Here is a 14,124-nt window from a genome sequence, read left to right as displayed (position 1 = left end):
TGGATCATGGTGTTTGATCCGAAGCGTTGGCAACATCAAAAAAGCTACATGGTCAATTCCAAAAGAAATAAAAACAAATCACTATGGATTGTGGAAGTTTCATGAATTTAATGGAATAACTTTCTGAGGATACTTTGAAATGACCACTTTTTGACCCTTTTGCACATAGCAAATCCAGTAGCGTTCATCTTTACTATCTAGAAGCTAGAACAATAGTTATATATGAAGACAACAAAAAAATAATTGTCAAAATTTGATGTAAAGTTTAGGTGCTTAGGGTGCGCGAAGTTAGCTATAATGACTATTTGTGCTCTTCGCCTATCTATTAGAGAGACTTCTCTTGATAATTTGATTGTTGAATAAATTTTTTTTCAATTTATTTATTTTTAAGTTGTTCATAAATATTTTTGAGATTTAGACTTGGAACATAGTTTTAATCAGATAAGAATTCAAAAAGTTTAAACAAGTACATTGATTTGACTCCAATACACTTCGGATTCATTGCACCACTTGTTACATATAAAAAGTTAATGTGAGAATTCAAAAATATTAAACAAATATGAGGTCCAATAGGTAAACAACGCTGTCTATGGAGCCCATAGAATGCACCGGCCCCATAGTGTATTTATAAGTGTGTATTGGAGTCATTGCACCACTTGTTACATATAGAAAATCACTGAGAATTCAAAAAAATCTAAACAAATACGGGTTCCAGCAAGTAAACAGTGAGGCCAGTGCATTCTATCGGGCCCATAGCCAAAACCCAAGCAAACAACCAGTAAATGAATACATTGACTTAGCAAATAATAACCAGTTCATTAACCTCCAATGCACCTTGGAGTCATGAGTCATTGCACCTATTGTTACATATAGAAAATTACTATGAGAATTCAAAAAGTCTAAACAAATATGGGGCCTATCAAGTAAATAGACAGACAAGTAACATCCAGTCTATTAAGTCCAATATATCTACTCTTTATGACAGCCTTAAACCCCACACACTAAACAACATATTAAGTCTAGAGAATATTAGTCAACTACTAGTGTTTAACACTCAAGTGTAGAAGTGTATCCTTAGTGTGACCACACACCTTAAGCAACATATTAAGCCTAACAAATGTCAGTCAACTATAATTGTTTAACACTTTTAAGTCTAGAAGTGTAAGCTTAGTGTGTGTGATTTGAGCCATTCCCTTTAGAACACCAAAAATCTGTATGCAATCTGTGTGTAATAATTGCTCTTAATACAGTCCTTTAAATTGAAGCTAATGACATAACATAAAATAAAAAAGAATAGAATATTGGTATAGATTTTTCAGTCCATTTTGAATAGATCACTGAGTATGATCCAAAATCTCAATCAGAAAAACATATATAACAAATCCAGAAACAATCTCTATAAAGAGAAAGAGCTAAACTTCAAAAAAAAATTTATTGAATAGAACAGTGCAAGTTTTCAACAACATAAATTCCCAGATCCGTTTGCAAAAGCATTTAATTCAAAACTAAGACTAATGCAATTAGTCATGGTGCTGATGAGAAACAAGCTTTAGCAGTTGATCTTTTTGCTTCTGCAGAAATGGGTAAGCTCTCTGATACTCCAAAATAGCCCTGATGAGGTGCCTGAAGGTAAACTCAGGCCAGAGAGTTGGAGTAGCATAGAGCAAAGAAAAGGAAGTCTGCCAGAGGAAAAAATTGCTAAGCCTGGTCTCCCCAGAAGTCCTAATCAAAAGCTCTGGCTCTGGGCAATTCGATGTATACAAATGCCTCTCAATATCCTCAGCCCTAATCTCCTTTTCAGCTAAATCCCCATTATTAATAACACCTTCAATAGCCTGGGCAATCTCCTGCGTGCCAGTATAAGGGGCACAGATATTTAGAACAGCCCTATCATTATTTCTGGAGAAAGCCATGGCTCTTTCTGCAGCTTCTCTTACATGCTGGGGAAAAAGGCTCAAATCCCCTATAATCTGCACCCGAATTCCATATTTGTTAACAATGCTCCCCTTTTCAATAAGCAGCTCCAGTTTCTCCTGCATCAAATTCATGAGCGTCTCAACTTCCTCCTTTGACCGCCTGAAATTTTCAATACTGAAAGCATAAACACTCACATATTTTATCCCCAATTCATAACAGTCCCTCAGGTTATGCATCAGGCTGTTATACCCAAATTCATGCCCCTTCAATTTCTTCGCATTTCTTTTGGTTGCGTATCTCCTATTGCCGTCCATTATGATCGCAACATGATTCGGAACAGAGCCCGCCGAAACAATCCATATTACAAAACGTCTGAAGATTTGGTAGATTGAATTTGCCAAAAAGGCGGCAGTCTTCTGAAAGCATGAACTACCGAAAGATTTGAAGGCTGAATAAGAAGCCATCATTGCCAATCTGCAGCAATTTCTGGGCAGAAAGAGACAGATACATAGATCTGTGGGAGCAAAATTATGGGCGCAGGGTACATTAAAGACTTTTCCATCCACTGTTTGTCAAATTAGAGTACTTTTTTGCGCCGTCTACACAGAAATTGTGAGTGGGGTGAATGGTAAATTGTCTTTCAGTGTGAGAGGGGAAGAACTTAACATGTCCGCCAACCATTCGTCCACGACCACCATTGTAAGTCGTACACAATTCACTCAAATCTTCCACGTTTTCCGCCTTATTATAATCGCCATGGATATTTTTCATTCTTAGCCAGGGGGTAGGTATGTATAGGGTACATATTGATTTTATAAGGAAAACAACAGACCGGTGTTTAATTAATTGGAAGATGATCAAACATTGTTAGAAATTAAGTACTAGTAAAGGTACAGTTATTTTCAAAACATAATATATTTAATGAGAATGAATTGGTTAACAATTAGGGAATGTATCAATAGGGAGGGGGTTCATGATTGATTATGTTTCAACGATCTTTCACTTTTTATTCACTCAATTTCTTAATTATTAATTTTAAAGAAATAAAAAAAATGATAACTAAAAGTCCATTAATAAATTTCATATGTACCAATAGCCGTCCACTTGTAATCGTGTAGAGTTAAAATTTATATACTTTAATTTGAGGAGTTGTGTAACTTTATTTGTACTCATAGCCAACAACTAGTGTGGCATTTGTTAAGCTTTGGCATAAGGTGGTTGTAGTGCATGACTATTGAGGCATTTTTTGACCCTTGTGTGCATAATGGATCCCACAACGTTTGTCTTTACTCCCTGGAAGCCAAAACAAGCTATGAGCAATTAAGTCACATATGAAGACAACAATTTTTTTTTGTTAAAATCCGATGTACTATTTTAGGATCTATGGGTGCACAAAGTTAGCTATAACTGCTATTGGTGTTCTTCCCCTAGGTCTTTGAATTATTGATGAAGTTGAATTTTCTTAATGAAGGGATCAAGTTTTACTTACCACAAGGACCCTAACATCATAAGGGATGAGGTCGAGATTGTGCCCTGGGTAAATTTGGTGGAGTGGATACCTCTCAGTCCTTGCCTCTTAGCCGAAAATATTTTAGTCTAAAGGCTTGTGCTCCCATATTGGATAGTTGAAAGTTCTTTGTATATAAAATAAAGTCCTCCATTAAATTAAAAAAAAGTAAGGCAAAATTATTTTTCAAATACAAAATATTTAATGAGTATATATTCATATCATGTGGTTGGTCCATAAGTAAATTAGAAATATTGTTTATTTTTAAATAATTGTGAGAATGCGTTAATTTTTAAACAAGTTGTTGAAAGATGAAGTTTCAAAACATTTTAAAGTTTTTTATAACCAATGAGATGGGCATGCATGTATATTTAATGACCACAAATTAATTTTATGTGGAGAATATTTTTTATCCTGTGAAGTGGTCAATAAACATATAATTTGTTTATTTTTTAACCAAGCACTGCTTATTTAAAAAAAATTAAATGAGTATATGTGATCTTAAATATCTATGTCTATCAATTTTAATACAATTATAATGTTCTCTTTACAATTCAAATAATAAATATTAAAGCCTAACCAAGATAATAAAAAACAATCAAAACATGTACTACCCTCTCTTTGCTGAGGCAGACACGAAGGAGGATAAGCAGGAGGCTAAGGAACTGTATAAGTTCTTGTCTAATGAATGGAACAGTGCCATTAATGCCACTGGGGTGCGAAAGGTGCCCCTGTAGTTTGCTTTTTGTGTTTTCTGGTGCTGTTTTTGATTTTCTAGGACTTGGTCTCTTTTTGCTGTTAGCTATTGTTAATGTTGTTATGGTGCTTTTTTTGCATTGTGGTCTCATTAATAGTTATGCTATGTAAAGGGTCAGTGCCCTTCTTCTCATTGTTTTTTAATAAAAAACAATATGATAATATCTAATTGTAAGAAACATATGTTTTATGAATCATTTTAAAAATTTACATATGTGAACATAACATTGTATTAATAATATCAATATTTTATATGATTACATTTACATGGACACAATTGAAAAAAAAATATCATTCCAACTACACATACTATAACACTATTTTAATGTTGATAAATCTTTGGATATCATAAGGTCATTCCAAAAAGTCAAAATTTCCCATGCCTACCGTGAAGCTAATGGGCTTGCTGATCACTTTGCCAACGTGGGTATTAGGAGTAATGATGAAAAGGTTTGGAGCCTTGGTGATTGCATTTTGGCTGATGTCAAGGTCTTGCATGACTTATCCTAGGTTAGACAAGCCAACCCTTTTTAATGAATGCTAATGTCATTTTTCGATATGATGGATCAGGCCATTATTAATCAATGTGCTGATTTATTGCTATTTCCCAGAGCTTCGCACGCTTTCTAAGTAGTTTTTAGTTTCCTCTGGAGTTTCCTTTCTCTGCATATTTCTGCCATTGTTGCTACCATGGGAGGCGAGAGGAAAATGGTTGCACCCCTGAATAGTGAAGAGGTCAAAAAGGATAAAACCATTTGGCATATTTTGGACTGTGGTGGGCTTACCCCTTTCATTGAGAGGTTGCATGGAACTGATGTAAAGATATAGACACTCTAACTTCAATAAAAGATCGAAAACTCTTTAACTTTAAACAAATCTATAGTTCCTTTAATAAATTCATTTACTTCTCTCTAATCATTCCATATTCACATAAAGCCACTCAAGTAAATCATAAACTTTGCAAGTTTATAAGTTGAAATTACCAAGTCTATATCAATTAAATAGGTAAATATTAGTAATCTTACAAAAATGAGTACTCTTTCATAGTATTCCAACTTACAACTCATTATTCATAGTTACATTACAAGACTTAGGCAAACTATAGCCTTAAGTTAACAATATCTAAGATACAAGATAAATCCAATAATGAGATAAGATACTTCATTTGATCTTCAATCCATTAGCTATCTTCAGTTCAATCCTTCGAATGAAGACGAGAACAAGATTTGGGTGCTTTTTCCACCCAACCTTGAAGCATATGCTTCCCTGGAATCTTAATCAAACAAGAATACCCGACCCTGCATGAATTGCTTAGTAAGAAGAATTCGACAAGCAAGACGAAATCTTGGTGCGTGCCCAGAATGATACATGCATTTTCTATTATTCTAACTCATTTAAGAAACAATCAAGATCAAAACAAGGATATGGTAGAGAGTCATAAATATATCCATCTATTCCAATGGTCAATAAGTTACTCGACCGAGTATAATGCCATGCATAGCAATAAAAATAGTTTGGAAAAACAAAATATACTCTCTAAAACCCCATATTCGGCACCCGTCCTAGAATATATATACTTTCCCCAAATCACATGACTAGCATATTCATTCGTCTAGCATCCCTAATAACTTCTAAGTTTACTTCTATGAGTATGTTTGTCAAGTATTCCCATTCACAAGCATACATAGATCAAAAACAATTCAAACATGATTCATTTTGTAAGGAGAACAATCTATGTTTAAATCTATGTTTTTCTTATGATTTTGAGTTTATTTTTAGCATATATTATCTCATTGTTTGAGTCATTCATCATCTATGTTTCAGTTTTTCGAAACAAAGTTCATATTTAGTATATGTTTTAATAACAGTAATGAATTTCCAGCATTCAAATTTACATGTACATATTTTCTTTCATGATATCTAACTAAGTTTGTTGGTTTGAATGCTTTCTACAGGTTTGTACAAGTTTGGTAGAAATCTACATATTATCTCTTTTCGGATTGAGATCTGAGAATACATATATCGGTATATAGTGAAATCCATCTTACAAACTTGTCAACTACGGGTCTTACAGAGGCACAACAAATTCTTTTAAAACAGATTTTAGATCAGAGAAAGATTTTTGTCATGAAGGAATAGGACAAAGTGGTTAGGTGTGGATCCAAGGATGGTAAATACTCAGTAAAATTAGGTTATCAGATACTGGAAGGAAAGGTGGAGGACCACACAAGAATATATGACTTGCTCTGGCACAAACATTACCTCCCCAATGCAGAAGAGCTTGCATGGTTGGCTATTAAAGGGAGGATCCGTACTGGTGAAAGAAGGAAGAGATTGGGGTTTGTAGGGCCCACAAAGTGTGTAATGTGTGGGGAAGAAGAAGAACATCTTGATCATCTTTTATTACAATGTAAAGTCGCACAAAGTTGTTGGTTAAGCATAAAGGGAATGTTAAATTGGCATGGCCCTTTACAACAATCCCTTATAGAAGTTTTTGAAAGTTGGCCAAGGAAAATTAGGAGGTCTACCCTTTCAAGCATATGAAACATTAGCCCATCCCTAGTGATATGGGAAATTTGGACAGAAAAAAACTGGAGGATTTTTCAAGATAAGAAAGAAGATGAGAGGATGCTTGTGAGTAGAATAAATAAGGCAATCAAAGAGACTTTAGGGGTAACAACATCCCAGATGGAATCCATGAATGCCCCAAACACTCTCGAGGACAAGAGGATTAAAAATTATGGCCAAATATAAAAAATAAGACATGGGGCTTGGAATTATAAAAAACAAAATAATAAGGGGGATCCATCAATAGAGTGGTCTCCACCTCAAAAGGGATGGATCAAAGCAAATTTCAATGGAGATGCTCAATACAGTATGGGGTTGTCTGGTGTGGGTGTGGTGCTAAGAGACCATTGTGGCGACATGGTGAAATTAAGGGCTCAACAAATTAGGAAGGGGACTAATAATGAAGCAGAAGCGTTTGCAACTTTGCTTGCAATTCGATGTGCTCGAGGCCATGGAGTTAGAAAATTACATTTGGACGAAGATTCGCTGATCATAATCCAAGCTATCAAAAATGGAGAAATTAAGGCTTGTCATTTGCAGAACTACTTATCCTTAATATTAGAGGAATTGAATTCATTCGAAGATGTTGTGGCCAGTCATGTTAGGAGGGAGGGTAATAAGGTGGCTGATAATCTAAGTGGGCATTGTCTTTTAATAAAGTGGAAGAAATAAGATTTCAAGATTTTGATGGTGAGTTATCTTTGGATGAAACATGAAAAATCCCGATGACCTAATATACACGTCTGTAACCCAAGAGGTCGAATTCTCATCATGAGGAAAGGTGGTGTGAAGGACGAGGAGGGTCAGAGGATATGTTAAGTGGAAAATGTGACATAATTTAAATGATGAATTGAATGGATTCGAAGATTTTAAAATCACTTATTTTAGAAGAGTAGGAAATCAAGTGGCAGACACTTTGTCAAAATGGGTATTAACCTTTGTAAATGTGGGTGAAATGTGGATAGGTGCCTTTAATGATGTTAGTGGCAGTAGTGAAGTAAGTTGATGATATTGGCCTTCAAACATTCAAGTAACCTCAACGAGATTAATTATAATTTGCACGAAGGAGGTAATTTGATGGCTCAAGAAAAGAGCATTTATAACACGACGCTCCGGGTTTTTGTGTGAGCGACAGTTCACACAAGTTGGCCTTCTTTTTAAAGAAGCTAAGATGGAAGACATTCATCAAATTCATGTTTTGTTTTGTTTCTGTGTTTATGTGCAGGTGCAGGTTGGTTTTGAAAGATGGAGGCCACATTCACTTTCAAAACGTGAAAGCAGCAAAAGGCTCTCTATAGGCCGGTGGAAAATCACAGGCTCAAACTTCTCCTCAAATGCCCATCTGATGTTGTGGTGAATGCAGTGAAGAGGATGCTTGGTTACTTCTTTCAACATGCAACCTATTGATGGAAATCGAATGTAGATATTGTAGCGATGATCATGGCATGGGGTCTTGAGTTAGGCAATGAAGAAGGTGAAATTAGTTGGGTTATGAATTCCATGTTTGAATAGGATTTGATAGTGGGTATTGATTCTATCCTGGAATGGACTTATCCGGGATATGGATTTGATTATGGAGAGTGTTTTGAAAGCTAGAAAGCGGTGGAGGAGTAGGGTTTTGTCCCTTTTGTGTATTGGCCCAATATGGTCAATCAATGACTCTATTTGAACCACATTCATGCATAATGGAACTCTTTAAAGGCGACAATAAGGAATTATCTAGTGACTGGTGGAAGTCGAAGGCCTTGGGTTCTGACTACCTTTCCTAGGAGGAGGACAACTTTAGATCTCGACCAGTTAGGGGGTGACGTATCCACTGATGAAGTTTGGTGTCCTAATTTTGGCTACTCAGTTCTGAATAGTAGACATGCAATCTTCAGAAAGCAGCAGTTTTGAATCTGTATAGTCTTAGAAGTAATATCTGGTCCTTTTTGGGTTGAAATTTCTTGCTTGTAAAACCCATTGGAAACCAAATTGGTAGTGAATGTTTTTGTTTGTTGGTCCATTATTCTGCTAAAAATAGTGGGGATAGTGTATGTCGATGATGGCATATCCCCTTGAAGGGGTTAGTAGTCTGTAGAAAGTTTCATACATTAAGTCTATGGATGTGATTTTGTAAAAAATCAGTTAGCAGTAGTTTGTAATTGAGGTAATGGGCCTTTTTGGAAGATGAACAACCCAAGTATATGTAATGTAAACCCTATTTCCTTATATATCAATAAAAGATCAAAAATTACCGACCAAATACACACACACACATATATATATTTGTGTGTGTGTGTGTGTGTGTGTGTGTGTGTGTGTGTGTTGTATATGTACACACACACACACACACACACACACACACACACACACACACACACACACATATATATATATGTATATGTATATGTATATGTATATGTATATATATACACATATACATATACATATATATACATGTATATGTATATGTATATATATATATATATACATATACATATACATATATGTATATGTATATGTACATATACATATCTGTATATGTATATATGTATGTATATGTATATATGTATATATATATATATATATATATGTATATATGTATATATATATATATATATATGTATATATGTATATGTATATATATATAGACACACACACACACACACACACACATATATATATATACATATATATATATACATACATATATATATACATATATATATATATACACACATACATATATATATATACATATATGTATATGTATATGTATATATATGTGTCTGTGTATATATATGTGTGTATATACATATGTATACACACACACACATGTATATATATACATGTGTGTGTGTGTGTGTGAGTATATTGTGCTAACTATTCACTGCTATTTTTAGCTTATTTAAAAAAAAATCATACAAAGATTATATACGTAATAGAGATAAATAAAAAGAATAGTTGAAAGGAGATGTAATCTGGGATTGTTTCCATCTTCTTCTATTTTGCTAAATCTAAAGGTCTATTTCCATTTAGCTTATTGGAAGAATCGGTTTCATGAATCTGAACATGTGTGTATGTATATAGCTATATACATATGTTCATATGTGTGTGTGTGTGTGTGTACTTATATATATATATATATATATATATATATATATATATATATATATATATATATATATATATATATATATATATATATATATATATAGTATAAAATGTGTTGGATCTATTTCACAACAAAAGAAAGAAAATAGAGAAAGACATTTTGACAGTCCTTGTTTTTAAAATAAAAAAAAGATACATATTTAATAGAGAAATACATTGAAACTGAGTCGATTTGACCTACCTCTATAATCGATTCATGATTCTGAGTGAGCAAATGAACTCTAAAATCGATTCTCCCTTCTTTCTTCTAGAATGTTTCCCCTTGTTGTCTGTGAAATAATGACTACATATACCTATTATGTTGCCTGGTGTTGCATTTTCTCCTAACTTTGTGGCTCAAACTCTTTGTTTTCTAACTGATTGTTGTGGTTAGGATCAGTTCTTTGGCCTGGGAGAGGTACATCGCCCTCCTAATCAAGCTTATTTCTTACCAAAATGACGTGGTGGAGGTTAAAGCGCCAGGTAAGTAAGAATTTTAGTTAGTAAAGTCTCTCTATTCAAATTGATAACCACGAGTCTTAACTATCCAGCTTACCACAATTTCAATTCAACTGACAGTTGGTCATAACAGTCCCTATCGACCATGCTACGCATTCACCATTTGGTGATACCAATGCATAATATTAAACATACAATGTCAATTTTTCCATATCGACTCATTAAGCATTAAGATAATTCGATGCTTTCAATGTATGCAATATACATCATGCAATTCGATATATACATATATACATATATGTATATATACATATATATACATATATGTATATACACATATATATGTGTATATACATATATGTATATATGTATATATACATATATATACATACATATATATATGTATATATATGTGTATATACATATATGTATATATATGTATATATGTATATATATACATATATGTATATATATATATGTATATATGTATATATATACATATATATGTATATACACATATATATACATACATATACACATATATGTATATATATATATATATGTACACATATATATACATACATATATGTATATATGTATATATATGTATATGTATATATATATATATGTATATATATATATATATATATATATATATATGACGAAAAATATACATAGTAATCATCTATTTATTGGGAATATATAAAACTCCATCTGCATGAACAATACAATAGCAATCATCAAAATGCGTGCATAGTCATTTTAAAAATGTTCAAATCAATCTATTTTGAAAACTATGACTTCAATTCTGAACAATCCATATAAGAATTCATCAGTCAAATTTAAACAAGCATTCTATTTAAAGGCATTTTAAACACTCATCTATGCAAGATGCATTCCATAAAATCTAATGTGGTGTGTGAGATCCCATCTCCATACCGTATTCAAAAAGCTAAAACGACTCTACCTGAACCATGTTCTAGCCTTCATCCACATTCACCTGTTCCTACATTCACTTGCACTCGATTGTTCATAGCAATGACAATCCCAAATTTTCACAATAAAACAATTTAAATCATTCATTTGCATTTAAATTTTCATTTCCATTCAATTTCATTTCATTATCCCTCTAGTTCAATTTCAATCTCATTTCAATTTCCATTTCATCCATATAACATAAAATATAAATAATTTTCCTAATTTAATATTTGCAATTAATTATAGATAAAAATGGTATGTGGCATCCTTCCACTTGAAAGTGACATTGTCTCGATGTCTTATTAATCCATCAATAAGCAAATAGTATCTCAAACATCATGAAATAATAACCACACATCATAGTCTCAAATCAAAACATAAGCATTAATAGTAGCATCCATGCTATCCAAGTTCACAACATGTGAATCAAATCAAAGTATCAAAGTATGTCATGCAAATAAGCAAATACTAATCTATGAAAGCAAATGAGGAAATTGACAATCAATTGTCTCAGAATCCTCCCATGTAGCACTATTCTTAGAATATTAGTCTCACTGGACCTTATATTGAGTAAAATCTCTACTATGTAGCTTAACGCTACGCCGATCTAGGATTCGAATGGGCTCCACCAGCACCACCCCCAAATCTTGTACCTATAAAGATCGCCAATCAAGAATATGAGATGCATCAGGATGATATGGTTTCAACAAAGAAACATGGAAAACACTATGGATTCGAACTAGAGCAGGTGGTAAAGCTAATCTATAAGCAATTGAATTAATGACTTCTAGCACATCAAAGGGTCCCACATATCTCATTGCCAACTTTGATGATTTTCCAAATAAGATAGAGCTCTTATGAGGCTTAACCCTCAAAAAGACTTTATCCCCTACAACAAACTATCTGAAAGTCATGTTTTTATCAGCATAACTCTTCTGTCTATCAGTTGCCTCCTTCAACCTACTCTTGATCAACTTCATTTGTTCATCCATTTCCTTGAGCAAATCGGGACCAATGCTGATCCTATCTTCCATTCTATCCCAACTAATGGGTGTGTGACACTTCCATCCATAGAGTGCATCAAATGGTGTCATCCCTAACAATGCATGAAATGAGTTTTTATAAAAAAACTCAACCAATGGCAAAAATTCCTCCCACTTGTACTGCTGATCCATGCAATACATCTATAGAAGATCCTCCACTACCTAATTAACCATTTCTGTTTGGCCATCTGTCTGAGGATGAAATGTCAAACTAAAATTCAATCTAGTTCCCAAAGCTACATTCAGTGTCATCCAAAATCTAGACGCCATCCTGGTATCCCTATATGATATAATGGTTTTTGATACACCATGCGATCGAAATATCTCTTGCACAAATTTATTTGCAAGAATAAATTATCCGTCTTTGAGATTCCCAGGTATAAAATGTGCAACTTTTGTCAACTTATAAACAACTACTAAGATGGTATGATTCTTGTTCTTTCTCATAGGTAATCCTTAGATAAAATCCATACTGATTACTTGCCACTTATACTCAGGTATTGCATGTTGAAATAAAAGTCTTGGTGGATGAACATGCTCAACTTTCACTCACTGGCATTCCAAATATTGTGCCACATACTCTATCATATTTTTCCTGAGTTTAGGCCAAAAGTATAAAGTCCTCAACTCAACTACAATCTTTGTTACTCTCGGATGTCTTGAGTAAGATGTATTGTGCACCTCATGCAAGATGATATTCCTTAAGTCTCTACCTTTAGGAATATACATTCTCCTTTGGTATCTCAAAATACCATAATGTTCCAACACATATCCATCAAATCGCCGATTTGAAGGATCTACCTCTGAGGCTTGCTTAACCCTTTCATAATGTTCATCTCCTGGAAGATTCTGTAACACTTGTTGCTTCAAGTTTGACCTTGTTGTAACCATAGAAGAAAGATGTCTTCTACTCTATTTTCCTTTCCCTTGATATATTCAATACCAAAATCGTACTCACCTAGGAACTCAATCCACCTTCTTTGTCTTGCATTAAGGTTAGGTTGTGTAAAGATGTACTTTAGTCCTAAGTGATCTGTCCTCAGCTCAAATGCCTTCCCTAGAAGGTAATGCCTCCATGTCTGTAATGCATGCACAATAGCCAAAAGCTCTATGTCATGCGGTGCATAGTTCAATTCATATTGCTTCAGTTTCTTAGACTTGAAAGCAATCACTTTTCCTTCTTGCATCAACACTGTTCCTACACCTTCACCTGAGGCATCTGTAATCACTGTGAAGTGTCCATTAGGATTCAGTATAGTCAAGACTGGTGCTGATGTCAAATTTCACTTCAAAAGATGAAATGCCTCTTCGCACTTCTCAGTCCATTCAAATTTATTTCCCTTCTTCTGAAGAGAAGTAATAAGTGTTGTTATCTTAGAAAATCCTTCCACATACTTCTTGTAGTATCCTACAAGACCCATAAAACTTCGAGCCTCTGTAAAATTTTGAGGTGTTGGCCAATCTACAATTGCCTCTATCTTTGCAGGATCAACATAAATTCCTTTTGCAAATATGACATGGCCTAAATAGTGCACCTTTTTTTAAAACAAAGCACACTTTGAAAACTTACCAAAAAGTTTCAATCTCTTAGCCACTATAAGACTATTCTCAAGTGCTTCTTATGTTCCTCTTCATTCTTGGATACTATTCAAAACTTACCAAAAAGATTTCGATCAATGAATATAAGCACAAAATCATCCAAGTAATCTCGAAAGATACTATTCATAAGGTTCATGAACATTGCTTGAGCATTTGTTACAC

General features: G+C 33.7%; 1 protein-coding gene across 2 annotated transcripts; it reads right to left on the bottom strand.

The window, feature by feature from the left end:
* Positions 1 to 1,399: 1,399 nt before the first annotated feature.
* Positions 1,400 to 2,572, bottom strand: LOC131037278 (dehydrodolichyl diphosphate synthase CPT3). Of its 2 annotated transcripts, XM_057969352.2 has the most exons (2): positions 2,112 to 2,572; positions 1,400 to 2,033 (listed from the first exon to the last, which is right to left on the bottom strand). In XM_057969352.2, exons 1-2 carry the CDS (start codon positions 2,382 to 2,384, stop codon positions 1,521 to 1,523), a joined length of 786 nt encoding a protein of 261 aa, XP_057825335.2. In that variant the 5' UTR covers positions 2,385 to 2,572; the 3' UTR covers positions 1,400 to 1,520. The 2 variants fall into 2 exon arrangements, with proteins under 2 accessions (XP_057825335.2, XP_057825334.2); XM_057969351.2 differs by having other exon boundaries at positions 1,400 to 2,564.
* Positions 2,573 to 14,124: the final 11,552 nt, after the last annotated feature.

This window comes from Cryptomeria japonica, chromosome 5 (genome assembly GCF_030272615.1).
Source record: "Cryptomeria japonica chromosome 5, Sugi_1.0, whole genome shotgun sequence".
NCBI lineage: Eukaryota > Viridiplantae > Streptophyta > Pinopsida > Cupressales > Cupressaceae > Cryptomeria > Cryptomeria japonica.
This window is presented reverse-complemented; position numbering and strand designations above follow the sequence as displayed.

Excerpts from the sequence above, each read along its gene's own strand:
- LOC131037278 (XM_057969351.2), bottom strand. The coding sequence starts at position 2,384 with ATGATGGCTTCTTATTCAGCCTTCAAATCTTTCGGTAGTTCATGCTTT.